The 26,921-nt window shown below is 41.5% G+C and overlaps 1 protein-coding gene across 1 annotated transcript in view; it reads right to left on the bottom strand.

Annotated features, from left to right (window-relative positions):
* LOC126236195 (mite allergen Der f 3-like) overlaps positions 1 to 26,921 on the bottom strand; it is a 50,892-nt gene that overhangs the window by 11,164 nt on the left and 12,807 nt on the right. Inside the window, exons 3-5 of the mRNA XM_049945305.1 lie at positions 21,774 to 21,909; positions 8,340 to 8,456; positions 2,907 to 3,059 (exon numbers count right to left, since the gene is read on the bottom strand). Of these exons, the coding sequence (XP_049801262.1) occupies positions 2,907 to 3,059; positions 8,340 to 8,456; positions 21,774 to 21,909 (406 nt within the window). The remainder of the gene's footprint in view (positions 1 to 2,906; positions 3,060 to 8,339; positions 8,457 to 21,773; positions 21,910 to 26,921) is intronic.

Here is a 26,921-nt window from a genome sequence, read left to right as displayed (position 1 = left end):
GGGAGTTTTAAGGAGGGGGAAAGAGGGAAGTAATGAGGTGAAGTGCATTCGTGTACAGAGGAAGGCATTACTGTTGCTTAAGTAGATACGTCAATAACTGTTTTTTGAAGCCGAACATGTTTTTAAGTTCTCTAACATAACGAGGGAGGTTATTCCAGAGTCGGTTTCCCGCTACTGTAATGGAGAAGGTGACTGATCGTTGCAGTGGAACAGAGAGGATTTTATTATGATGGGAACGTGTGTTTCTGTCATGTTGTTCCGACATAAGTGTTAAGGACGAGGAGAGATATGAGGGACAGTGTACATTTATAAGGCAGTAGATGAGACAGAGTGTATGGAAATCTCTGCGTTTGTCTGCACGCAGCCAGGACAAATTTGCATATGCTGGTGAAATGTGATCAAAAAAGTCGAACGTCACAAATATATCGGACGCAAGCATTCATGACCAGTTCCAGACGTCGCGAGTTTTCCTGAGAGAGGCCTTGTAGGATAATATCGCTATAGTCAATGATTGGGAGTATAAGCGTTCGTACTAATTTCTTTTTCAGATCGAAAGGGAAGAGTTTTTTGTATTTTTGTAGGACATGAGGGGATGCTGATGCTTTTTTGCACACTGCAGTTACGTGCTCTGTCCAATTTAGATTTTCATCTATTATTACTCCTAAACTCTTTGCTGAGGGAGAGAAGTTGATATTTGTTCCATTCAGGATAAGAGATGTTAATGATTCCCAATGTTTTGGGCTAATGAGCTTAGAGTGACCAACAAGTACCGCTTGGGTTTTAGATGCGTTTAGTTTTAGTCCTATGTCCTTTGCCCATTTTGATATTGCATCGAGATCAGTATTGAAATTTTCAATAGCTTTCTTAAGATTTCTTGGTATCGCACTTAGATACAACTGAAGGTCGTCAGCATACATATGATATTTGCAATAAGTCAGAACCGATGACACATCATTGACATACAGAGAGAAGAGTATGGGATCTATTACTGAGCTTTGGGGAACGCCGGACGCTACCTTCCGCCATTGTGATTTTATATTCCCGGGCAGGACGGGTTGCTGACGAGACGTCGTGTATGAGCGAAACCATTGCACTGTACTTGGTGAGAAATTTAGACCGCTAAGTCTGGCTAGTAAGATGTCGAAGTCGACAGTATCAAATGTTTTGCTGAAATCTAAGAAGCAAATGATAGTCGCTTCTTGTCTGTCCATGGCAAGTTTCAAGTCATCTGTCACCTTTATCAGAGCGGATGTTGTGCTGCGATGTTTACGGAAACCTGATTGGTATTCGTCTAGCAGGTTGTTAGTAGTTAGGTAGTTGGTGAACTGGTCATGCACTATATATTCTAAGGCCTTTGATAGTGCAGGAAGAAGGCAGATTTGTCTGCTATTTCTGTGAATTCATGAAAGAGGAAAGAGATTACAGTAACAGTAATGCATTAAAAACTTAACGAGTGTACACTCATAATGCGCAGTAAAAATATAAGGTAGCTGATCTGCTGCCAGTGTGTACATAATATGCCCCTATCTGTTTGTAGCCCTTGAAAACGGACAAATTAACATGAAAAACAGATTTCTTCAACCTCCATTTTTGTCCTTTAGCGTTGACTATTCGTAAAGCCCTAATACTTATACGATCCCTGATTACATCATGATTTTTCAGCAGAGTTTCAGAAAATAAGAATCAAAATTAATATAGTGATAATTTCAACTAGTATTCAACCAATTGTCACTCTTTGGGAATAGCAGCGAACGGTGGACGAAGTTCTCTTTTACTTGCCTATTTAATTTAATATTTTGATTCTATGTATCTTGAAACTGAGAGACTCAATTTTTTCAGTCTTTGTCCGGTTTCTACATTTATTGCAGGTAATGATAGTAACAAAAACCCGATAATGGGTTATTATGAGTGGTTTAACAATCGGAGCAGGAAAAAACAATATAATAAAACCAGTTGTTTCAGCGATAACCACCATCCCTATTTTGTATGCCAATGAGTTTCCTACCACATATTAGACGTAGTAATGTGTACGTGGTGGTTCCATATTTTTTGTTCAACCCCTGTATGTTGCATTCAGTGTTAAAAATTACTTGTTGTAAACCACTGTCCGTCTATACGTGTTAAAGTATACACTGAATTCTGCTGGTAACTACGTATTCCATCACCTGCAGAGCGGCAATTTTGACAGCTTACGGCTATATTAACTGAACTTTTCATTCAGTTTCCAAATTTCTCCTTGAAATCCTTTACTGCTTGCTCAATGTACAGATTGAATAACACTGAGAATATGCTACGATCCTGTCTCACTCCCACCGCAACCTGCTTCCCTCTCATGTCTTTAATCTCTTGTAACTGCAACACAGTTTCTTGTATATACATTGTAAATAATCTTCCATTCCCTCTGTTTTACCCCTGCTAGCCTCAAAATTTCAAACAGCATATTCCAGTCAAACTAAAAATTTTTGTTTAAATCTATAAATGCGGGTTTACCTTTCTTCAACATCTTCTAAGGTAAGGTATAGGGTCAGTATTGCCTTGACTGTTCCTGCATTTCTCAAACCACAAACTCATCACCCGACAGGTCAGCGGCAATCAGTTTTCCCATTCTTCTGTAAATAATTTATGTCATTATTTTGCAATCACAACTTACTAAACGGATGTAAAGTAATTGGATGGATAAGAAAAATCTACTGACCAAACAGTGGTTGAAGAACACTCATATAAATATGTTGATTGAAATCATCAAGCTTTCGGAACCAGTGGCTCCTTCTTCACTCTTCTCCTACAAACTGAGTTTGGTGAACCATGTTAACATCCCCCAACCTTCACCATTGCCTCTCAGAGCAGTCATAACTCATGATCACAAGAACCAGTCAGATATCAGCAGATATTTATGGCGTACTCACGCTGCAGGCGCCCTTGCCCGGTTGCGGCACCTCCTCGCAGATGTGGCTCTCGTATACGGGGTCTCCGGGGGCGTAGGCGGCGCGGCAGGTCTCCAGGTCCACGATCACCGTGTCGACCTTCTGCAGAACGTTGGGCAGCAGGTCTACGTCCCGCTGAAAACACGACCAATTCACGTCGAGAACAAACCAAATATTCCCTCTCGTCTTTTCTGGAGAGGGTACCTAATTAGTCTCTGAAAAGATAACGTACAGTTCCTTTTTCTTCGACTATTTCTCACAGTATACACAGAAACCCTATAGCTAAATACGAAAACAGTTTCATTACAAAGCTGACACATATAAAGCAACGTTCGTTGTTTCGCTACTAGTACTGCTGCGAGAGGTAGACTCACAGTTTAATGACATCGTACTTCACACCACATGCCGGCAAATTACGTAGGACGTGTCTTGGAATCGTTTCTCTCTAAGAGAACGTACACACCGATTGCTGTTCGTTCTCATCGGCACAGGTCTAAGAAATGGAGAAAGGTACCAGTGGGACATTTCACCTGTCAGACATGACACGACCAGAAGAGTAGTTTAAGATTAAAGAACGGTAAATTCTCCGAAAGAAAAGACGTACAACCACGTGCTGTCATACCACCATCGGAATATAATGCTGTTGCTAAAATCTTGTAAAAAGAGATATCAAGTTCTTAAATGAGGTGCCCTTAAAGGAATCAAAACTGAGCAGTGCACACGTGGCGACTTGCGTATTCATTACTGAAGACAACGAGTTCAACTGAAATGGGCTGAGAATACATGTTTTCTTTTGCTCCCATTAAAGAGGATGTCCAGTAGCTAAAATAGAACTGAAAAAATAAATAAATAACATTCGCTTACGAGGGGCGTTCAATAAGCAACGCAAAATATTTGTTTGTGAAAGCAGATATTGTTTCTTCAGGATTCCAATCCCCAGTCTTTTGTCTACAAAACCCCATTTTTCAACACAGTCTCCGTTCAGTGCGACAGCCTTGCGCCACCTTACTGGCAGGGCCTGTGTGCCCGCATAGTACTACTCTAATGGTCGATGTTGGAGCCATCATCTTACTGCATCAATAACTTCCCCATCCCACACGCACTGCTTCCTAGGGAGTGCATCTTTCATTAGGTGGAAGTCGGAAGGTGCGAGATCCGGGCAGTAAGGTGGATGAGGAAGAACAGTCCAATGAAGATTTGTGAGCTTCTCTTGGATGCGCGGACTTGGGTGAGGCCTTGCGTTGTCTCGGTGAAGGAGAAGTTCATTTGCACTTTTGAGGCGACGACCATGCTTAAGTATTTTCTTCAGTATCGTGAGGGTAGCACAGTACACTTCAGATTTGATCGTTGTACCATGAGAAAGAATGTAAAACAGAATAGCCGCTTCAGAGTCCCAGAAGGCTGTCGCATTACTTGACCAGCTGAGGGTGAGGGTTCGAATTTTTTCTTCGAAGAGGAGGTGATATGCCTGGAATGCCGTTTTGTTACCGGTTCAAAGTGATGAACGCATGTTTCATTGCCTGTGACGATGTTCGAAAATAAATTGTGACGATCAACCTCGTAATAAGCAAACATTTCCGCACCGATGGTCCTTCGGTGCTCTTTGTGTCTCCTGTTAGGTGGCGAGGAACTCAGTGGGCAACCATAAACTGGCGGGTGAGTATGTCAGCACTACCAACAGAGACGTCCAGTTGAGCATGGATGTGATTGATTATGGTCCATCCATCAACTCGAATGAGAATGTCTGCACGTTCCATTATTGCAGGAGTCACATATGTGTACGTTCCACCAGCACAGGAGATCGGATAGGTTTGGGCTACCTAGTTATAATGACGACGTTCGCCTCGCCCGAAGACTCACCGTGCTTTTGTTCACTGCCAGTTCCCCGTAGATATTCTGCAAACGCCTCTGAATATCTGCGACGCTCTGGTTTTCCGTCAACTCAGTAACAGCTCTATTCTTGCAACCTATCTCCGTTACAGCTGCCATTTTGAAGGCTACGTATAGCGACGCCACCTATCGGAACTTCTTGAATCTACGGGGGATTAAGCGGGAATACTCAACGATGTCCCACAACAAATTCTACATTTTTCACCGAAATTGCCCAAGGAAAAAATGAGTTGCATTAGTTATTCGATATCTCTCGTATAATAAAGAAAAATTGTTCAGCGACTAAGTAACCTGGTGTGTGTGTGATGAAGTGCCATTAGGCATTAAATGTTTCACCTGAAACACTGCACACACTTTTCCGTGACTCTCACATTTTTAACTAAGTTCGATGAGACATTGCAGTGTCTCTTCCTTTAGAAAACACCCGATCCATTTTTTCAAATCAACACAACTGAGGTAGGTCGAACGTAAGCGATGTATAATGACTCCAAAAGTATTCGTCCGATCATATCGCGTACAATATAACAATGACAAACATAAAAATATAGCTAATAGGCAAACAATAGCTATTTCCTTATATCGTACCTTTATTTATAAATAAAGGGCTATTTTGACTCTTATTTTGCTTAATCAGTAAACAAATCCATGTTGTTTGAAAACACTCCCCAGTTGACATCTCTCAAGCAATATCGCACGTTGGTGCAGCTCTGACAAACACCATTCTTCCTGTCCTTTATGCACTTGTGTTTCATCCATTCCAATGGATAGTCGCTTCTCTGTTTTCGTAGCCATTGAGTGGTATTTAAGTAATATACATCAAAACGTCGTGAAACTATAAAAAAAGAGAGAGAAATTTGCATAAGGTTGTTTCGAAAAGGAAAATATTTTTAAATAATTAGAGAAACCACTTGCAGACCTATCAGTAGAGAGAGGACTGTTGCACAGATGATTAATGAGAGCAAAACTTACGAAAACCAATCACGAAGCGGCTGTAATGCAGTTCTGTTCGAGATGGGAAAACGTCAGCTACTTAGAGAAGTCAATAAAAATCCAAAACTAAGCGCTCTAAAAAGACTGTAAGAAATTTGCTTTTTGAAGCTGGGTATGGAGGCTGAACAGCCTGTAGCAACCATTTCTCAATAAATTCAACAGAAGGAAGCAAGTTGCATTTGTAATAGAACATAAATCCGGTGAGTTTGATTTCTGGAAGAAGGTTGTGTTTACTGGCGAGAGTCGATTTGGGCTGTTTAAGTCAAATACAAGAGTAGATGTGCGGGGAAGAAAGAATTATCAACTTGAAGAGAGAATTACAACAGCCCCAGTTAAACATGGTGGAGGTTCAGTATTTGCCTGGTGCTGCAAGGGTCCAAAAGGCCTGGGCTGTTTGTGTTTCACTGATGGAATAAAGGGTCATAAGATATTCATGTAGTTCTTAAAAACACGTCTCCCCAGGAGTGTGAATAACGTGGGTCCTCCAGGGATTATATTTTAACACAAGATTATGATCCAAAATATACAGTTCTATATGCAAAACAGTGGCTGTTGTATAAAACACTCGATGGATGCTGACACCACCGCAATTCCCAGTCATTAACTCAATAGAGTATTTGTTGAATGTTCTAGACAAAAATGTGTGGAATCATCAGATATCGAATAGAAATGATCTAAATAACACTACTAGAGGAATGGCAAAAACTTACAGTGCAAACAACACATTCTCTGGTGAAATCGAAGCCAAGGAGAATGCAAGATATGATACAGAGGAAAGGAGGGTCTCCTAAGTACTAACCATAATTATGTTCAGCCTGTCATTTACAGTGCTACAGACGGATACTTCTTTTTCCTACTAAATTACCTTTCTTTACTAATGAATGTTTGGCGATGTTTATGTAAATAGGAATCTTAGTTTCTTTATTGTACTTTCCTTTTCTGTGTCCCTGTATTGCACTCGGACAATTTTCCACCATCTACACACCGTTAAACTCATGTATTAGGTATTCAAAACATGTGTTACTAGTATTAGACATCGTTCTTTCGACCTTATAGTATTAAATAAAAGTACACCATCCGTCGAAAAAGTTACGAGACGGATTTTAATCCTGGTGTATAAATGATGTCACCTTGAACTAACAACTGTAAGCAACAGAAAGGCATTCGACTAGTGATTTGTGTGTAGGGTGTGCTAAATACTGGAAGCGCGGCTATGTTATGTCAGCGTTGTTGTGACACAAATTGCAGTCGAGCAACATTTCTAAAATAAGTGTTGAATACATTCATCCAGAATGCAAATTTAGTTCCGCACACCTTGGCTCCGGAACGAAAACGACACCACCTGGACGGCTGCGCGTCTTGATTGAAATGCAAAACACGGACAATTCTCTCTGAAACAAACCATCACGGGTGCTAATACTCAGTGTTATCGAAACAAACCTACCACAACACGAATTTCTGCAACTGAACGGTCAGTATTTGGAAGACGTAACCGTCGTCTTCTGAATAACATTCCACGGAAGGACTTCTCTGACAGTTTTATGAATGTTCTACGCGTTGTAATCAAGTGTGGCGAGCCTATGTAGAGCACCTAAAGCTTTGAAACGATCACTTAACTAATGATTTTTATGGGACTATTGCAGAATGACACTTTACACTGTGTGTGCAATATGTGTGTCTGTGTACGAACTTATAGACATTTTTATACGTCTTATTCTTAAGAAAAATTTTTTTCAGAAAAAAAGCAACGATGAAGGCTAACATGACGCTGAGCAGAAATTAACATACGTTAAGAATGTAATGCCAGATAATCTTTCCCTTGCGGTAAAATCATACTGTAAATCAAGAAAAAAATTTTTCCTCATGTACGAGTAGGACTACTAGAGCACGAGGGTTCCGTACAATCTATGGAGAAAGTTAATTCATTCCGGGAATTGAGGACTTCCACGATTTTTGCCTGTTACTGACACTATTCCCAGTATGTCTTTCGATAATTTTTAATTACAAAATCAAAGTCGGATAACGGACGACGGAAAAAGTTTTTTTCGTTTGATATAAATAAAAATTAACATTTTTCGGATTATTTTCTTGATATTTATGATTCTAGACCAACAGGAAGTACCCTATGATTTTGACAAGTGAATTTGCAAGTATCAAAATATATAACATGAATGGTCACATCTTTTCGTTGCACTGATACCGACTGATGATGAGAACCCTAAAAATATTCCCAGATTTTTTTGGTATCTTTACGTTGTGAAAGTTCTAAATAACGATCTCAGCTCGATCAACGTAATATAAGTGATGTTTACTCCTCATGTGAATACTTGACAGGATGTCCTTTTCAGCCTTACGTGCTGCTACCGAACTCGGAAAGCTATAGGTTCTGGGAGACTAGAAGTGGTTAAAATGTATATTATTGTCAATGCAGAAACTACAGTAACTAACACTGTATCTAGAATCCAATGATTTGCTTATTACGGTGTGTGTGAATTTACAACCGCAGAGATCACAGGAAGGCAGCGCCTGACTCACCGAGAGCAGCCCCCAGCCCATGATGGTGGCGGGTGTGCCGGCCGGCGTGTCCTGACCCATGGCTGGCAGCCTGGCCGCCGCCACCGTCACGTTGTCGATCACCAGCTCGGGCTCCACCTGCACACAGCACACACCACACACACACACAGTCGTGACGAAGGCTAAACTCTCCAGGCTGAAGCAACTACATTACATCCAGAAAATAAAATAGGCTATCGCGACTTGCAGTAGCGCTAGTGACAAACTGTAAGGTAAACTTGACACAAGCGTTGGGTGGACGGGTTGAATAGCACAGAATAAAAGTTATGGAGAGTAGTGATATGTGAATAAAGACTTAATAAGTCACAAAGCTGGGGAATACGTAGACATAGTTTAAAGAATTCATCTAGACAATATGAGAAATACCGAAAAGGATCGAGATAATCGTGCCATCGGAAGTAAATTATTGATCGCATAGGGACTTTTGTACCTTCATAAGTATGCAAAATGCTGATGAATATGGGAATTCAACTCAGGAGAATGTTCATGAAACTGTTTAGAGCACCTCATTTGATAACAATAAAACGTGCCATGTTGGGAAACCAGAGACGAAGAGACTGGGAGAATATGAAATTTGCTCCTACCAGAGAAGCTCTTCAGGAACTCTTAGAAGAATAATCAGCACAAGTTATTCCATATATTTTTGTGGAATGGGTACAAAAATGTATTGGTGTTTGGTGGCGGCAGGGAAAAGGGGTGGAGGTTTAGGGGGTGGGTGGAGGGGAGGGCGTCGGAGGGGGGCAATAATAAGCTGTATTCCAGTTCTACTTGTCGTCACACTTTCACTGCAGCGTGTCCTCCCATATCTTTCATGGAAATTTAACTTATACATCGAATGTATCAGGTCACTTTACGTGTCTTTGATGATGACACAATTGTTTGAAATATATTTCTTTGCCAGAGTTCTTTGTTTTGTTTGAGTGACCAATAACTATACTGTACATTAATTAAAGAACGCGAATTATGAAAAACGCCTGTTACCTTTTATTTACTCCCATCATTGACCACCTGCATGTATGTTAGCTTTTTATCGTATGTCATCATGATCTATGGCATTATTTATATTTATGGTTAGAAGTGTAGTATAAGCTTCATACCCGAAACCTTCCCTCCATTTCCTTTTCCTTATTTTCAATGTTAATATGTTTGACCTACATCCGCCAAGATAACGGGGAGCGTGAAACCGCTTTCCTCCAGAACACGGGTAGAAGCCTCCGCTCTCGATAGAATCTGCCTCCCTGATTAACGATGGGGGCCAGGGGGCCATTGTGCCGGTCAGCCTGGATGTGGTTCCTAGTCGCCTCCCCACACCCACCAAGGTAAATACCAGACCGTTTCCCACATTGCATCTCAACTACACGATACATAAACAGTTTGTAACGCGGTGTCACATTTGACCACGCCGTTACCGTAGACACAGTCAGCAGGCGTACACTGATATATTCCTAGGGTTGTCAAATGCCTTTGGGAGTGGCGACCCCCGCAATGTTAGCCTATAAACGAGTATTATTGATTCAGTGTGAGACAGGAGAACTACCATATCAGTTCAAACCTGGCATTAGGTAGTTAAAATTCACTGGAAGGAAGGAACGATGCTTTATCTATTTTTTGTGTTCCGATGTAAATAGGATGTCGGCTGAGGTAATATGAATACGACTGTTGGATTTTTAATATATCCCGTGTCCCACATCTACTTAAATACACTGTACAGCGTGTGGCGGAGGGTAACCTGTACCACTACCAGCCATTTCCTTTACTGTTCCATTCGCAGATACAGGAAGGGTACAACGATTGTCTATGTGCCTCCATATGAGCTCTGATTTCTTGTATCTTTTCTCCGTGGTCCTTACGAGGAACGTATGTTGCTGGTAGTAGAACCATTCGCAATCAGCTGAAAATTTCGTTTCTCTACATTTCCCCAGTATTGTTCCTCGAACCTACCAGCAACAAATCTAGCAGTCCGCCTCTGAACAGCTTCGATGTCTTACTGTATTCCGACCTCGTGAGGATAGAAACAGTCGAGTTGCACTCAAGAATAGGTCGCACTAACGTCCTATAAGCGGTCTCCTTTACAGGTGAACAATACTTTCCTAAAATTCTCCCAATAAACTGAAACCAATCATTTATCTTTCCCACCACAAGCCTAACATGGTGGATCCACTTCATATTGCTTTGGAACGTTACGTCCAGATATTTAAACGACGTGACCGTGTCAAGCAGGAGCCTGCTAATGCTGTATCAATATTACGGGTTTGTTTTTCCTATTCAGTCTCATTAAATTAAATTATTTGTACGTTTAGATCCAGCTGCCAATGGCCTTGGCGAAGTGGTAACACCGGTTCCCGTCAGATCAACGAAGTTAAGAGCTGTCGGGCTGGGCTACCACTTGGGTGAATGACCATCCCGTCTGCCGAACGCTGTTGGCAAGCGGGGTGCACTCAGCCCTTGTGAGGCAAACTGAGGAGCTACTTGACTGAGAAGTAGCGGCTCCGGTCTCCTAAACTGACATACGGCCCGGAGAGCGTTGTGCTGACCACATGCCCCTCCATATCCGCATCCAGTGACGCCTGTGGACTGAAGATGACATGGCGACCGGTCGGTACCATTGAGCCTTCTAAGGCCTATTCCGACGGACATAGATCCAGCTGCCCTTCATCACATCAGCTAGAAATTTTGTCTCACTCACCAGAGTGTGGTTTCAGAGTGGGGTTTCAGCTGTCTGAGACTGCCGTCGAGTATGCAAGTTCCGTTTGTGTGTGTGTGTGTGTGTGTGTGTGTGTGTGTGTGTGCGTCTGTGTGTCTGTCCTCTATTGTTGACGAATGCCTTAATGGCCAAAAGCTTTAATTGTGAGAGCCTATCTGCGATGAACATCTCCGCTATATGGCGAGTAGGAACTTTCCTTCTCATAATATTATCATAATCCGTCCTGGATTTTCCGTTGTATTCTCCTATACTCACACAACTGCGACACCTTCCCATACAGAACAGTGTCATCAGCAAACAACCGCAAATTACTGTCCAACCTGCCCGCCAAACCACTGATGATGTAGAAAACAGTAGTGGTTCTGTCACATGGCCACTCCCGACACCCTTTTCTCTGACGACCACTCACCGTCGAGCACAACATACTTGGTACTATTACTTAAGAAGTTTTCGAGCCATCACGCGTCTGGGAACGTATGGAATATGTTCAGCGTAATACCGGTTCCATTGTCTCATCACATTCACACATGCAAGTACCCTGACACAAATAGAAAATGTTACACGATGAAAGTCTTGACCATACGTTACGAAACTGACATTACTATGTCTTTTTTAGATGTAGATTAGAATTTTATAGCAATTTTACTACAGATAAAAGCTTTTCTTACAGTCATTGTGATTACATGATGGTTTTGGTAGGCGTCCAACATTACTGGCACCTTCCTTGTGGAACTCAGATCACAGCATGCATAATGACGAGCAGAAGCAGTATATCACAACCTTTCAAATTTCGAGAAATGCTGAATTACCAGCATTGTTTTTTTTTTGCTTTTAAATAGTTTTTAAAGTGAATGTGGAAAAGAGGGAAGTAGGCTACTATGAGTTTCATTCTGGTACTAGAGTTGCAGTTGTTAAAAGAAGAATTTATTAACTATTTCAATAAAGCGATGAACAAAAGTATTATTAAAATTTGTCTCCTCAGGACAAACAACCGAACTTAGAAGGTGCTATTACTTATTTTCGGAACTAAATTAATCAAGGGAAGTTTGTATTGGCTCCTTGGTCATTATTAAATGTTGCCATCGTCTTTTACTGGAAAAATCTAATTATTAAAACGCTAATTAAAGGGAACAGTGAAGTGTAGTGTTAAATTTCCACTAATTCTTTTGGAATAACTACGATATCCTTAACAACATTCAAAGAAGTTTACACGTGGTCAACATTTGAAAAGAGATTTAATTCAGGTAAAGGCAGTGCTCGAACTGTAGATTTTATTATTACCTCTGAATCCATAGCTAGAAACGATGACAGCCACTCAAGATTGCAGCACGGTCACGCAGTTTAGTATACTTGACCAGCCTCTCGTAATAAGGTAATAAAAGGACGCGATATTTAGCAACAGAGTAGAGGTGTGTAACGTCGTTCTAAATTGGCTGAGTGCAATGACTGCGGAACTAATGGTGACGAGTTTGTAAGGACTATAGCCGGCCAAGATCAGACACGACTCCTTTCAGAAGGAGAACACCATGAGAACTGTCTCTCACAATAGCTGGAAATCTTGGCAAAGGTTAACTGCATTGTGCCGTCAAGAAACTGCCGGAGAAAATTACTGGAAGCTGAGTTAGATTCTAAAGTGTTATTTGTTAACACCATATCAATGGTATGATTACCATCACACGACAGTCTGGTGTAGTGCCCGTGTCAGTTTGGATATTGATAGTCTGTGACATTCAGCAATGAGTCTCATTTCTGTTTGTGGCGGTCGGATCGACGCCGATGCGTTTCAGTTTCTCTAAGGAGGTACTGACTGCCATAAGGAATACAGAAGTTGAACAGACAGATATACAAGGAAGGTAACTGCCCAGAACCCTTGGCTGACAGAAATACTTCAGCTGAACGAGCAACGAAAGAAGCAAAGAAAATTTCAGGGGAAGACAGAAATACTACAGTATAAGTCATTTTGGAATTAAGTAGAAAGGCCAGAGAAGATAAAGTGAACTGACTGCAAGAAAAACGCGAAGAATTGAAAGACAAATTGTCGTCTGAAGGAATGATTCAGCATAAATACAAGTCAAAAGCGATTTCAGCGCCATCAGAAGCAAGGGTGTCAACATCAATAGTGCAACGAGAATTCCACTAACAAACGTGGAGGAGAGAGTAGATAGGTGGAATAAGTACACTGAAGGTTTCTATGAGGATGAGAACTTGCCTGATAACGCAAAAGAGGAAGAAGTGGGAGTGCAGATTAACATACAGGGAACCTAGTTTTATAATTTTTCGTTAACTTGGAATTCTTACGATAAAATAATGCAGAAGGAATGGACAACATTTCTTCGTAATTTTTGAAATCGTTAGGTCACGATACAAACACTTCACTATTCAACTTGATGTGTAAGATGTTTGAGACCGGACACATACCATCAGCTTTTCGGAAAAGTGTCATAGTTACAATCCCGAAGACAGCATGAGCCGGGTCCGAGAATTATTTCACATTGTGGTTAACAGGTCATGCATCCAAACTATTGTTAAGATTAATATACGGAAGCATGAAAAAAATTAGGATCTGTCGGTTTAGGATCACTGTCGATTTCGGAGAGTAAAGACACCAGAGAGGTATTTCTTACGTTTCAACTTGTAATGGAAGGAAAACTTGAGAAAAATCATTACGCTTTCATAGTATTTGGTTATCTAGAAAAACGTAATAATGTAATAATGTAAAATGGTGCAAGATGCTCGAAATTCTAAGAAAAACTAGAGTAATCTATAGGGAAACGAATAATGTACCATTTACTCGTATACAACAACCAAGAGAGAACGCTAAGAATGGAAGAGCAGAAATGAAGTTCTCGGAGTTAAAACGTGGTTCATGTATACATAAATCTGTTATAATAAACAGAGTACACCATACTTTGATCGCGTCTGCGCTCTAAAAATGTTTTCAGACCCTGAATCCCCACAAAAATAAAATGTTAACAACAACGAAGAGCTCGTATTAAACTGGGTGTAAGACAGGGAAGCAGTTATTAGACTGTATTGTTCACTCTACGTATTGAAGAAGCAATGAGGGAAATAACTATAAGGTACAAGAATGGGATTGATATTCAGGATTTCAGTGAAAGGGTTCACTGATGACATTGCTCTCCCCAGTGAAAATGAAAAAGAAGTACGGGTCCTCTTGAGCGGAATGGACACTGTAATGAGTACGGAAGGAAGACGAAGGTTACGATTAGTAGCAGAGATGACACTGCCAACCTCAGGGAATCTGAAGAAGTATTACAAAGAACTTTTGATTAAAATGAACAGTTTTATTAGCAAGAGAATGGATTAACAGTAAATCGAAGAAAGGCGAAATGAATGAGCAGTAGAAGAAATAAAATTTGCGATAAATTTAACTTAAATGTAGGCACTCGAAGCAGACAGAGATAAGAAATTCTGCTTACTTGGAAGCAAAATACCACAGGAAGGACGATGCATTGGGGACGTAAGACGCGGACTAGAACAGGCAAAAGAGGGTATTCCTGGACAAACGTGTACTTGAGCAAGCAATTGAGAACGACGTTTGAAGCATAGCGCTGTATGGTAGTGATTCATGGACTGTGGGAAAACTGGAAAAAAAGGGAATCGAAGCGTTTTATGTTTGATGCTCTAGGAGGATGTTGATAATTAGGTTAACTGCTGAGATAAAGAGTGAAGTTTCCGCGTAGTATCATTGAACACAGCAACATGTGATAAACCCTTTAAAGAAGACGGGGCAGGATGTTAGGTCATGTGTTAATACATTAGGGAATAACTTACATGATACTAGAGGAGCTGAAGTGCGTAGAAGCTGTAGGGGAAAATAGAAATTGCGACACAACAAGCAAATAAGGATGCAAGTGTTGCTGTGAGGTGTAGAGATTGGCACAAGAGAGGAAGTTGGGGCGTCTCGCATAAAATCGATCATTCAAAAAAAAAATAAATAAATAAATAAATAAATAAATAAAAATAAAAAAAATAAAAAATAAAAAAAGTGTTAAATTATGGACCGCTACTTACTGGCGTATCACTCTCCGTTTCTAGCGGTGTATAAATATACTGGTGTCAAAAGTTAAGGCAACGAACCACTAATGCCCCCTCCTGTGTCTAATTCACGAGATGATCATACAAACAGTCATCGGATGTCTGTACGATTATACAGGGTGAGTCACCTAATATTACCGCTGGATATATTTCGTAAACCACATCAAATACTGACGAATCGATTCCACAGACCGAACGTGAGGAGAGGGGCTAGTGTAATTGGTTAATACAAACCGTTTTACAATGCAACAAACGGCACTGATTACGTATTTGTTTATATGTTCAGATGTGGTAACAAAACTAACGTGGTTCCATTTAAAAAAAAACGTAGGTTTGTGTTAAAAAACATACTTCCGTGCATTTTTTTATGGTTTGTATTTAACAATTACACTAGCCCCTCTCCTCACGTTCGGTCTATGGAATCGGTTCGTCAGTATTTGATGTGGTTTACGAAATATATCCAGCGGTAACGTTAGGTGACTCACCCTGCATACTGCATGGAAGATGTCATTGCGGTCAACGTAGGTTTGTGTTAAAAAACATACTTCCGTGCATTTTTTTATGGTTTGTATTTAACAATTACACTAGCCCCTCTCCTCACGTTCGGTCTATGGAATCGGTTCGTCAGTATTTGATGTGGTTTACGAAATATATCCAGCGGTAACGTTAGGTGACTCACCCTGCATACTGCATGGAAGATGTCATTGCGGTCAACGAACAACCATGCCAACAATGACGTCACGGCATCTATCAAACGGCGTAGTGTTTTGCGGATAGTCCAAATTCACAATCACTGTTTATTTATTCGCACCGTCGGGCAGACCGTTCACCGGGTGCCGGTCTTTCAATTTGACGCCACTTCGGCGACCTGCAGTCGATGCGGATGATAGGATGATGATGAGGACAGCACAACACAAAGTCCCTGGGTGGACAAAATTCCCCGACCTAGGCGGAAGTCTAACCCGGACCCAAAGGATTGAAAATCCGTCACGCTGACCATTTAGCTACCGGGGGGCGGATGCAATCACTGTGTACACAGTCATAAATGGTATTGTATGGCACAGTGAAGATGCCTACCAGACTCTCTGCGGCGGAGGAACTTACGAAGAATGGAAGCAGGACAGCCGCAAACTTATGTGGTCCGATGGCTGAATGTGAATCGTTCTGTTGTTTTACGGATTTGGCGACAGTTCATTGAGACCGTAACTGTATCCTGCAGGGCAGATAAGAGCCGAGCACCTGTGACATCAGCGTAAGGGGCGGCGGTACTGTCTTAGTACTGCAAGACAGCTGGCATCTGACGTCGCAGCACCCTCTACAGGTGTTGCATCGATGCAAACTGTGCACAGAAGGCTTCGGGGGAGTAGCTTTTACTGTCGGAGACGTGCTGTATGTGTACCTCTGACGCGAATTTATCAGAAAGCAATGTCTCGAGTGGACCCGTCAACGTGCCACGGTCGAACAGTGGGCCAATTTTCTTTCCGCAAATGAGTGACAATTTGGTCTGGAGAGTGATTCTCGACGGTTTCGCGTCTGGAGGAAACGTGAAATACGATTTCGGGACCCAAACATTGTGGAAAGAGACCGATGTCGAGAAAGGTCACTAGTGGTGTGAGCAGATACTATGTTGACCACTGGAACGTCTTCTAATGAATTTGTATGGCTGAATCGGCAAGGTTGGTTGCTGCCAAGTAACGTGGCGATATTTTGGGAGCTCATGTGGGGTTTTTGCGAGGTGCTGCGGGACTACACTTCGTATTGATGGACGATAATGCTGATCTCGTAGAGCACGGTTGGTTAATATTTTCTTGGAAACGGAAGAATTTGCACGCATGGCGTGTCATGCTCGCTCTCCAAATTTGAATCCCATTGAGCATTCTTGGGTGCACTAGGGACACTTGCATCACGTTAGCATTCGCCAACCGATCTCCAAGACCTGTGAGCAGCTTTTCAGGACAAGTAGGCCGTTATTGCCTCAGCATGAGACTGATGACATCACATACAGTATGCCCCATTGTTGTCTGGTCTGTACTGCTGCCATGTACTGCTGCCAGAGGTGGTCACACACCATACTGAGCACATTAACCAGTTGTCGGAACGTGTGTCTAAATTCAGTAAGTTGAAGAAAAACGAGGAACATATTTGTCTACCGTTATTCATTTTGCAGTGGTTTACGTTCTGTATTCTTTATGTTGCTTCTAATTTACTTCACCTCTTTATACTGTTTTGTGGAAAAAAACACAACTTCGCAATTTTATTTTTTTTTTTTATTTTGGACACCCGTGCACATGTCACTTATGAAATCAATAAAGAGCATCTTTCATAACCTATCCTGTAATACATTGCATCACTAGAACTCTTCACCGGGTGATTTTGTAAGTGTTTCACAATGACGAAAGCATTTATTCGTAATGCAGCATCCTTCTGCACTTGAAAAATAGGTTTGAACTGATTGTAATATCATATTCGGAAACGCAAGGAAATATGTTCATTTCCAAAGATCCAATGACGAAAGCATTTATTCATAATGCAGTATCCTTCTGCACTTGAAAAATAGGTTTGAACTGATTGTAATATAATATTCGGAAACGCAACGAAATATGTTCTTTTCCAAAGGTCCAATGTAAAAAAAATCTATTTTCACTTACTCAGCAATGTAACATGAGATTCTAGTGTCCTGTCAAACAATGTTTAGGTTATAGAAGCCTCAGTCCTCACATTACAAGCTATGTTTGTTCTCAATAAGTAGTTACGTTCACATATTCGCCAGAGCCCGGCCTATTTTTCAGTAGTCTTGCTTATGCAGAACTACTCACTATACTTTCTAAAAGAAATAGACTACAGAGCGAAGACAGTTCCTTGTGGAGTGTATCTCTTGGTGACACCTGGTCTCAACCGTCCTCTGCACTCCACCGATCTCCAGAACGGCGTGTTCCCGGCGGGGTCAGCGTTTCAACAGTGCTGCGGCAGTCTTTATATACTACCTTGTGTATCTTTCGTAAATTGGAAAACATGTACATATCATGGTGAATAGGAGTGAAATTAATAATAACTAAATAAAATATTCTTCCTCCATATTCTAGTAACCTCATAAGATGTAATGGTTATCAATGCTTTCTTCTGTATAAGAAATGCAGCTAAGGTTCGTTGCTCTGTCTTTGGTATGCTTGAATTAAAGTTAAGAGAAAAATAAATTTAAATAGTCATACATGATATTTGGAATTTGACTTCTTATCCATTCCCCTCAAGCACAACGTGAAAAATGTATTGGCTCACGAACTTAATAAATACAGCGAACAGGAACAAACATAGGAAGACATAGCAATTGAAATCAAACCTTATCTCATAAAAGCAGGTGCTGTCAGAAACACCTCAAAAAGTATTAAACACAAAGTATCCCGGTACGGAAAGATTTCCAAATCATTGTTACTCTCAGTGCATTCCATTTGGTATGACTTAAACAGGATTGATAGAGCAAATGTGACGATTTAGGAGTACCAAAGTAGCTGCGTGACGAATTGTGGTTCCTTTTTGGCTCATTCTACGATTTGGCAAATTATTTTGCAGAAATCACCAGAGAAGTCCAGAACTGCGTGTCGTACATGAGAATCCAAAAAGGTCGTTTTTTTCGGTAATGCTGTCGAAAGCCTGTAATGTCTTTCTGCTTGCCGTTATCCCACGTGCTATAATGTTACACAGGCTTTCTCATCTAAATACTGTACAACGACGAACGCCGTCGCTACAAGTCCGATGAGATACTGCAGCGTCCCTTGTAAAATACCACACAATCGTGGACAATCGTTGCCTTATGTGGGAGCCGTAAACAATGTGTTTGTATGTACTGCTGTTTGGAATAAAACCGCTTTGCCCTTCAGGTCAGCTCGTTCGACAGTGCCTTTTACGCGCCTTGTTTATCCGACATCGACGCTGAGGTTGACACAGTGTTCATGTAACGCTTAGAGCAGAGGTTGATCCTGACAATATGCAGTTATTACTTGTGCATAAATAGCCGAAATTATTTACTTAACTACATGTCAAAGATCATTAAAAGAAATCCAGTATATAATACTCCAGTGACAAACAGATCTGACAAAACATCCGGCAGTTGGGAACGTAGTCGGCATGTGGTGAATCATATAAAAATTTACGGAAACATGCAGCATATCTATAGAAGAAATCATTGACAAAGTTATTTTCCATATATTGCTTGGCATTCCTAGGAAATAAAGGTCACTAAATAGCAATAATATTTGAACATTCGTATCATGAAGAGTTACAACAGCCTTGCGACGTGTAGACGTCAGAAGAAACAGAAAAATATCGTTTTGGGCCTCCTTTTGCCAACTCGAAGTGGCATGGACTCAACAAGTCGTTGGCAGTCCCCTGCAAAATCATTTAACCCATGCTACTTCTATAGCCGTCCATAATTTCAAAAGTGTGTGGGATTTTGTGAACGATCTGACCTCTCGATTACCTTCGATAAATCTGGGTGGTCAAATAATTCGCTGTAATTGTCCAGAATGTTCTTCAAATCGGTGACATAGCTTATGGCCGTCCATAAAAATTACATCATTGTTTGGGAACATGAAGTCCATGAATAGCTGCAAACGATCTGCAAGTAGCTGAAGATAACCATGTAAACACAGCCCACACCACTATGGAACCCCCATTTGCTTCCACAGTACCTTGTTGACATCCTGGGTCCATGATATCATGCAGTCTGCACCGCACTCGAACCCTATCATAACCTCTTAACAACTGAAATCGGGACTCATCCGCTCAAGTCACGGTTTTCCCGTCGTCTAGGGTCCAACCGATATGGTTACGAGCGCAGGACAGGGGACGCGGGTGATATGCTGTTACGAAGGCTCTCTCGCCGGTCGGCAGCTGCCACAGCCCATTAACGCACAATTTCACCGCACTGTCCTAACGGATCCGTTCATCGTATGTCCCACATAGATTTCTGTGGTTATTTCACGCAGTGTTCCTTGTTTCTTAGCACTGAAAACTCTACGCTGTTCTCGATCGTTAAGTGAAGGCCGTCGGGCACTGCGTTGTCCGTGGTGTGGGGTAATGCCTGAAACTTGGTATTGGGGCTCACGCTGTGGATCTCAGGATATTGAATTTCCTACTATTTTCGAAATGGAATGTCCCATGCGCCTAGCTTCAACTACTATTTCGCGTTAAAAATCTGTTTATTCCAGTCGTGCGACCATACTAAGGTGGAAACGTTTTCATATAAATCACCCGAGTACAAACGACAGCTCCGAAAACGCACTGCCCTTTTGTACCTTTGTACCGCCATCTATACAGGTGGTTATCGCTATCCCATGACTTCTGTGACCTCAGTGTACGTCCCAGGCTTTAATTTTAAGCTCACCATGTGTCACGTTGTGAGATGTCCGGTTTCAGATAATCAGGTACAGCGGTAAACATACTCTTAATCATATCTGTGGACAATGCACTGCTCCTGTGGGAGTCTAACCTAATCTCAATGAAAATTCCCATAACTTCACGTTAACATTTTCTCTTACTTTATACGGAGGCTGAGCAAACCAGAACAACAAATATGAGAAATCCGAAATCTCTTGCTAACGTAATTTTTATTACAGTTGTGAAATAAAATTAGCCTTCTTGAAACTGATCTACACGTCACTATTTTCAAATGCCATTACAATTGTTAAGAAACCTCAGCCAAAATGGAGAAATTACAAAAGTTTAAGAATATTGTTACGTCTCAACAGTCCAGCACCGGTTGTTTGCCGCTAACAGCCGCTATAATTTACGCAGCACAGCTGAATATTAACTGCAAATATATAAGTGATGCAAAGCAAACTTTAGAAGTACAATTTCGAATTTAACTTATCTAAAGATCCGTATTGATAAACGTCTGTGCGAAATATAAAACTAGCTATTGCAATTTAATATTACAAATTGCACGACAATGAAAGATGAAATGTATGTTGCAGAAGAAACAATTAGCTAGAAACAGACTTAACTATCTCTTGGGAGACAGCAAACAATGTATTGTTGAAGCGAATCTTAAGTCGAGGGTGAACACTCACTCACCAAAAAACAAACAGAACACATATTACGTTGGAATAAACTGTGTGAAATGACAGAAACGTGTAAAGCGGGAGACTTCCTGCGATACCCCACAGCTAGGAATTTGTGTAAAAGTAATTTCAGTAGGCATACCACTAATAGCAGTCATTCCAAGTTCATGTCCATGAAACTAAGCAATAAATCTCCATTTTAACCAGAATGGTTGGAGTTTCGCAGTGAACGTAACTAGGCAAATTATTAGAATGGGCATGACACCATAATACCAAGTTGATCACCACTTGTTGCGAGTGAGACTTATTTTAGACGCTAGGGAGGGTGATTTAATATAGGCAATAACATCGAATAAATCGCTCAAAAAATGTAGATGTTCCCAACCCTACACAAAGGATTGTATTGATAGTTGCTACAAGTGTACATTTTCCGTCTCTTCCTAGTCCATCAACAGAGGTCATCAGAGTCAAATTCTGATTGTGTTTTGAAACTAATAACTGAGTCTATCTCAAATATTTCTGATTATACTAAAATTGCGCTGAATAACGTTAGCGATGATCAAGTGCGAAATTTACCTTTATGAGTGCGATGTCGTTGACATATCCATCTCTTGGATTGTAGTCAGGGTTGATTACCACCTTTGTGACCGTATGCAAGGAGCCCCCAGACGTCTGATCCACAGTACCAGCCAGGATTGTCAGGTTTTCTGTGCTGAAACAAGTACACGCTCAAGTTTACATTTGTGTGATATTACAAGTGTATTCACTCTGATATGTTGAGATTCCTCTGCTAAACAGGGACACACTGCAAGGACTACGTATTCACCCACATCATCGAGGCAGGAGTAAAACTCGCGTTCGCTGCGACGCGAGGCAGCTGAGATACACTCAGACAGGAGAGGTTGCGATAAGAGTGGTAGTTTAGACAATTCAGTTACAATGACCTGTTTTTTGATAAATTCTCTCTGACCTCTTAGCGCTTCCCAAATAGGGCTACAATACAGTAGTAGTACTAGGCTCTGATTGGCTTACAGGGAGGACAGTGACATATTTTTTCCGAAAAATAATTCAGGTCGAATAATTCAGGTCGTTCGGATACTTTTGAAGACAGTCCAGATGGGGCTACCCTTTTAGTACTAGGTTATCGCTGGAGGAAAGGCGAGCGTTGTGTGACGCATTTGTTTAATTAATAATTCAGGTCATTCGGGTACTTTTGAGAATATATCACATGGGGCCGCACTGTAACTGCCTCTTGCATTTTAATACTAGGGTCTTACCGGTGGAGAACAGACAGGTTGAACAACATGCAGTGTGTGTGTGTGTGTGTGTGTGTGTGTGTGTGTTTGTGTGTATGCACGCGCGCCATATACAATGCATATTTTTGCCCATGAAATCATTTTAATATTATACATTAGTACGCGATTTACGAGAAAAAGGGAAGTATTCGCTGGAATTACCTTCGTCTTTCTTCGATTTACTCTGAATCCATATTCTGCGATAATTCTCGCACTTGTCAGCTCTTGCAGTCCTTGAAATTGTGTGGATGATATTTTTCAGAGAGTCATATGGTATGCCGTCAGACTCATTCATTCTACACACCAATATGAATAGTCGTCTTTTTTTGGCATTTCTCTCAATGATTTTAGAAATTCTGATGGATTGTTATCTATTCCTTCTACCTTATTTGATCCCAAGTCCTCCAGAGCTCTCTTAAATTCTGATTCTAATACTGGATCCCCTTTCTCTTCTAAATCGACTCCTGTCTCTTCTTCTATCACATCAGACAGATCTTCCACATTATAGAGGCCTTCAATGTACTCTTCATACCTTCCCGTTCTCCCCTCTGCATTTAACGGTGGAATTCCCTTCTCCCTTAATGTTACCACCGTTGCTTTTAAAGTCACCGAAGGTTATTCTGGCTTCCCTATATGCTAAGTCAGTCCTTCAAACAATGATTTCTTTCTCGATTTCCACACATTTTCAATGCAGCCATTTCGTCTTGGCTTCCCTGCACTTCCTTTTCATTTCATTCCCTAACGACTTGTACACACACTAAAAAATGTTTTGCATCACCTCGGATCCGAGGGTTCCGGAACCTGTACAAAAAATTGGAATAGAGATCAACGTAAACAGCATTTCCGCCCTTTTTATTGCTCATGAAAACCACACATTGCAATAGACAGCCCTTTTCAATCTGTCCCAGGCATTTTCGATAGGGTTCATGTCTGGAGAACATGCTGGCCACTCTAGTCGAGCGATGTCTTTGTCCTGAAAGAAGTCACTAACAATATGTGCACGTTGGGGACGCAAATTGTCGTCCATGAGGACGAATGCCTCGCCAGTACGCTGCCGATATGGTTGCGCTATCGGTCGGTCGGAGTGAAGTTGCTCATCATGCTGCCTTTGGCGCCCAGCTTGAGTCGTAACACGACGTTCTTTGGCTGCACGAAAAGCATTATTCAACATGGTGGAGTCGCTGTCAGGGTTCCTCCGAGCCATAATCTGTAGGTATCGTTCAGTAGTTACGGCGCCTTCCATGACCACCAGCGTACGTCAGCCATACATAATGCCACCCCAAAACATCAGGGAACTTCCACCTGACAGTGTGTCTAAGGCGTTCAGCCTGACCGGGCTGCCTCCAAATAAGTCTTCAACGATTGTCTGGTTGAAGCCCTATGCGACACTCATCGGATGCCAATCCTGAACGGTCCATTCGGCATGTCGTTGGGCCCATCTGTACCGCGCTGCATGGTGTCGTTGTTGCAAAGATGGACCTCGGCATGGACGCCGGGAGTGAAGTTGCTCATCATGCTGCCTATTGCGCCCAGCTTGAGTCGTAACACGACGTTCTTTGGCTGCACGAAAAGCATTATTCAGCATGGTGGAGTCGCTGTCAGGTTTCCTCCGAGCCATAATCGGTAGGTAACTGCCATCCAATGCAGTGGCAGACTTTGGACGGCCTGAGCGAGGCATGTCATCGACAGTTCCTGTCTCTCTGTACCTTCTCCATGTCCGAACAACATTGCCATGTTGTTGTTGTTGTTGTTGTGGTCTTCAGTCCTGAGACTGGTTTGATGCAGCTCTCCATGCTACTCTATCCTGTGCAAGCTTCTTCATCTCCCAGTACCTACTGCAACCTACATCCTTCTGAATCTGCTTAGTGTATTCATCTCTTGGTCTCCCACTACGATTTTTACCCTCCACGCTGCCCTCCAATGCTAAATTTGTGATCCCTTGATGCCTCAAAACATGTCCTACCAACCGATCCTTTCTTCTAGTCAAGTTGTGCCACAAACTTCTCTTCTCCCCAATCCTATTCAGTACCTCCTCATTAGTTACGTGATCTACCCACCTTATCTTCAGCATTCTTCTGTAGCACCACATTTCGAAAGCTTCTATTCTCTTCTTGTCCACACTAGCTATCGTCCATGTTTCACTTCCATACATGGCTACACTCCAAATACTTTCAGAAACGACTTCCTGACACTTAAATCTATACTCGATGTTAACAAATTTCTCTTCTTCAGAAACGATTTTCTTGCCATTGTCAGTCTACATTTTATATCCTCTCTACTTCGACCATCATCAGTTATTTTACTCCCTAAATAGCAAAACTCCTTTACTACTTTAAGTGTCTCACTTCCTAATCTAATTCCCTCAGCATCACCCGATTTAATTTGACTACATTCCATTATCCTCGTTTTGCTTTTGTTGATGTTCATCTTATGTCCTCCTTTCAAGACACTGTCCATTCCGTTCAACTGCTCTTCCAAGTCTTTTGCTGTCTCTGACAGAATTACAATGTCATCGGCGAACCTCAAAGTTTTTACTTCTTCTCCATGAATTTTAATGCCTACTCCGAATTTTTCTTTTGTTTCCTTTACTGCTTGCTCAATATACAGATTGAATAACATTGGGGAGAGGCTACAACCCTGTCTCACTCCTTTCCCAACCACTGCTTCCATTTCATGCCCCTCGACTCTTACAACTGCCATCTGGTTTCTGTACAAATTGTAAATAGCCTTTCGCTCCCTGTATTTTACCCCTGCCACCTTCAGAATTTGAAAGAGAGTATTCCAGTTAACATTGTCAAAAGCTTTCTCTAAGTCTACAAATGCTAGAAACTTAGGTTTGCCTTTTCTTAATCTTCCTTCTAAGGTAAGTCGTAAGGTTAGTATTGCCTCACGTATTCCAACATTTCTACGGAATCCAAACTGATCTTCCCCGAGGTCGGCTTCTACCAGTTTTTCCATTCGTCTGTAAAGAATTCGCGTTAGTATTTTGCAGCTGTGACTTATTAAACTGATAGTTCGGTAGTTTTCACATTTGTCAACAGCTGCTTTCTTTGGGATTGGAATTATTATATTCTTCTTGAAGTCTGAGGGTATTTCGCCTGTCTCATACATCTTGCTCACCAGATGGTAGAGTTTTGTCATGACTGGCTCTCCCAAGGCCATCAGTAGTTCTAATGGAATGTTGTCTACTCCCGGGGCCTTGTTTCGACTCAGATCTTTCAGTGCTCTGTCAAACTCTTCACGCAGTATCTTATCTCCCATTTCGTCTTCATCTACATCCTCTTCCATTTCCATAATATTGTCCTCAAGTACTTCGCCCTTGTATAAACCCTCTATATACTCCTTCCACCTTTCTGCCTTCCCTTCTTTGCTTAGAACTGGGTTGCCATCTTTGGTCTTGATATTCAAACAAGTGGTTCTCTTCTCTCCAAAGGTCTCTTTAATTTTCCTGTAGGCAGTATCTATCTTACCCCTAGTGAGACAAGCCATCCCTGCTTAGACATTTTGCACTTCCTGTCGATGTCATTTTTGAGACGTTTGTATTTCTTTTTGCCTGCTTCATTTACTGCATTTTTTATTGCCATACCTGGCACAAAGTAACAATGTGGACGCTATCGAACCGCGATATTGACCGTCGAGACATGGTTGAACTACAGACAACATGAACCATATACCTCCTTCCTGGTGGAATGAGTGGAACTGATAGGCTGTCGGACCCCCTCCGTCTAATAGGCGCTGCTCATGCATGGTTGTTGACATCTTTGGGCGGGTTTAGTGACATCTCTGAACAGACTAAGGGAATGTGTCTGTGATGCTATATCCACAGTCAAGGTCTGTCTTCAGGAGTTCTGGGAACCGAGCTGATGCAAAACTTGTTTTGGTGTGTATTTCTGTATTACTGAATTTCCATGAACGTTTTTGTACTTCTTTCTTTCTTCGATCAACTGAGGTATTTCTTTTGCTACTTATGGTTTCTTAACAGTTACGCCGTTTGTACATATGCATTTCTTTGCAACTTCTCTGTTTGCCCTTACTAGAGATGTCCATTCCTCTTCAACTGCGCTACCTACTGAGCTATCCCTTATTGCTGTATCTATAGCCTAAGAGAAATTGAAGCATATCACGCCATGCCATAGTACTTCTGTATCCCACTTCTTTGCGTATTGATTCTTCTTGACTAAACTCTTCAGCATATTGTGATCTGAGTCTAAATATCCTTCTGGGTACACCTTACAATCGATTATCTGATTTCGGAGTCTCTGTCTGACTATGGTATAGTCTAACTGAAATCTTCCAGTATCATCCGTTCTTTCCCATGTATACCTCCTTCTCTTGTCATTCTTGAACAGAGTATTACTAGCTGAAATTTATTACAGAACTCAATTAGTTTTTCTCCTCTCTCATTCTCTGCCCCAAGTCCACGGTCTCC

The sequence above is a fragment of the Schistocerca nitens genome, chromosome 1 (genome assembly GCF_023898315.1).
Source record: "Schistocerca nitens isolate TAMUIC-IGC-003100 chromosome 1, iqSchNite1.1, whole genome shotgun sequence".
In the NCBI taxonomy this organism is placed as follows: Eukaryota; Metazoa; Arthropoda; class Insecta; order Orthoptera; family Acrididae; genus Schistocerca; species Schistocerca nitens.
Note: the sequence above shows the minus strand (reverse complement) of the source record. Positions and strands in the feature narration are given on the sequence as shown.